Source organism: Octopus bimaculoides, chromosome 6 (assembly GCF_001194135.2).
Source record: "Octopus bimaculoides isolate UCB-OBI-ISO-001 chromosome 6, ASM119413v2, whole genome shotgun sequence".
In the NCBI taxonomy this organism is placed as follows: Eukaryota; Metazoa; Mollusca; class Cephalopoda; order Octopoda; family Octopodidae; genus Octopus; species Octopus bimaculoides.
The window spans coordinates 41,468,597-41,470,638 of NC_068986.1; the positions used below are offsets into that span (position 1 = coordinate 41,468,597).

General features: G+C 42.1%; 1 protein-coding gene across 1 annotated transcript; it reads left to right on the forward strand.

Moving 5' to 3' along the window:
* Nucleotides 1-1,437: 1,437 nt before the first annotated feature.
* LOC106882911 (uncharacterized) lies at nucleotides 1,438-2,016 on the forward strand. Its single transcript, XM_014933740.1, has one exon. It carries the CDS (start codon nucleotides 1,438-1,440, stop codon nucleotides 2,014-2,016), a length of 579 nt encoding a protein of 192 aa, XP_014789226.1.
* The last annotated feature ends 26 nt before the right edge of the window (nucleotides 2,017-2,042 follow it).

A 2,042-nucleotide genomic window follows, 5' to 3' on the forward strand; every position in this document is an offset into this window, starting at 1 on the left:
TTCCTACATGCTCGAAATGTACATACATCAAGGTATATTTGTAGAAAATTTCACGAAAAAATATTCATTTTCCTGGAAGTTAAGAAGAATTTAAGTGGACTCTGTTGGAATTTCCGAAAATTGTCCCCCACCCCCATTCCAAAACACTTTCACCGGAAATTTTTGTATATTCGGAATCTACATAATAAATACTATATGCATAGAAAATTTAATTAACAAATATTCATTTTTCTGAAAGTTATGACCTTCCAAAATCTGGGGGGTACAACTCTGTAGTTATGCCGTCCTTATTTTCCATCTCTGTATGTTGGTTCATTCAATTAGAAAATAAAACCCAATGACGATGTAATTAGCAACTAGCACATTTGGTTTCTTAGTTTTTGTTTGCTTTTTTGTTTAAATTCTTTACTTGACTGTTATATTTCTTACGAAGAGTGAAATAATGTTTTCCATATTCTTAATCTCCGTATTTTCCCCGTACAGTGAAAAATAGATGGTGAAAAGATCAATGTGTGTGTGGGGAGTGGATTTCCGAGGCTGAAAATGTAAAATGCTTTTTTTTCTTCTTAAACATTAGATATAATTTCAAAAACGGGGTTTTGTAGCATATTTCTTACGTAGAGAATCTGCATTCTTAATTTTTAAATTTTATTATATTATTTTATTCATTTTTTCTCTCTCCCAATTTACAAAATGCCACCTAAGAAAAGAATCTGTCTCGGGCGTCGAACGGCTGCTGCATTGGCACAGAGGGCTAGAAGGGTCAATGAGACTTCTCAAGAAAGTAATTTGCGATTGGCTCAAACCTCTTTGCATGCTTTGAGCAGGAGAGTCACTGAAAGTGACGACGAAAGAGCCATGCAATTACAAAGGAGGAAGTCGTACGACTGTTCGGTGCGTTTTCAAGAAATGAGCTCAGCTCGATCTGCTCGCAATTCAAAAAACGCTGCTGCCACTGCCAATGCAAAGAGCAACTGAAACAGCTGAACAACGAGCAATACACAATTCAAAGAATGCTGCTGCCACTGCCAAAGCAAGAGCCTCCGAGACTGTCGAACAACGGGCAGCACGCAATTCTAAGAATGCTGCTGCCACTGCCAATTCAAGAGCCTCCAAGACTGCAAAACCACGAGCAGTCCGAAATTCGCAAAACACTGCTGCCATTACTACTACGCTATCTGCTGAAACTCCTCCACAGAAATATGGTAGGCTACAGAGGAACTTGCTAAGATTCGTCGTGAGAAACAAATTGTGCTAGCTGTTGCATCCTCGGGAATCGCTGCTACGTTATTGCCAGGAGGTAGGACGGCGCACTCGGCATTCAAGCTGTCTTTGGATTTGGTGAGGGCCGAGGTTCCTACTTGCAATATTAGCAAAAATTCAGAGGAAGCTGAAGTTCTTAGACAGTGCCGTCTCATTGTATGGGACGAATGCACAATGGCCAATAAGGGTGCCCTTGAGGCACTGGACCGGTCACTGAAAGATATCAGGGATTCTACAGCTTCTATGGGTGGTGTAACTCTATTGCTTTCAGGAGATTTCCGACAAACCCTTCCTGTCATCCCTAAAGGAACCAGGGCTGATGAAGTGCGTGCATGCCTTAAGTCATTCACGTTGTGGCCCCAGGTTAAGATGTTAAGCCTAAGCACAAACATGCGTGTGCACTTGCTTGGTGATAGCACGTCTGCAGCATTTACTGAAGACATTTTAGCGCTTGGAGAAGGCAAGGTCCCTAGGAATGATAAGGGCGACATATCCATCTCTGAACTGTGCAACACAGTGGACAACCCTTCTGATCTTTTGGAAACAGTGTTCCCCAATCTGGAAAGTAACTATGCAGACATCAATTGGCTCAGTGAAAGAACTATCCTGGCCCCCAAAAATGTAGCTGTCAGTGCTATCAATGACCAGCTCATAAGCCGAATTCCGGGTGAGGAGTGCATCTACAAATCGATTGACCGGACCTGTGACCCCCAAGACATTGTCAATCACCCTATCGAGTTTCTCAACTCATAAGAGCCAGCAGGGCTTCCACCTCACAT

Bases quoted from the DNA above. Each gene is read 5' to 3' on its own strand.
- LOC106882911 (XM_014933740.1), top strand. From the start codon at position 1,438: ATGGCCAATAAGGGTGCCCTTGAGGCACTGGACCGGTCACTGAAAGAT.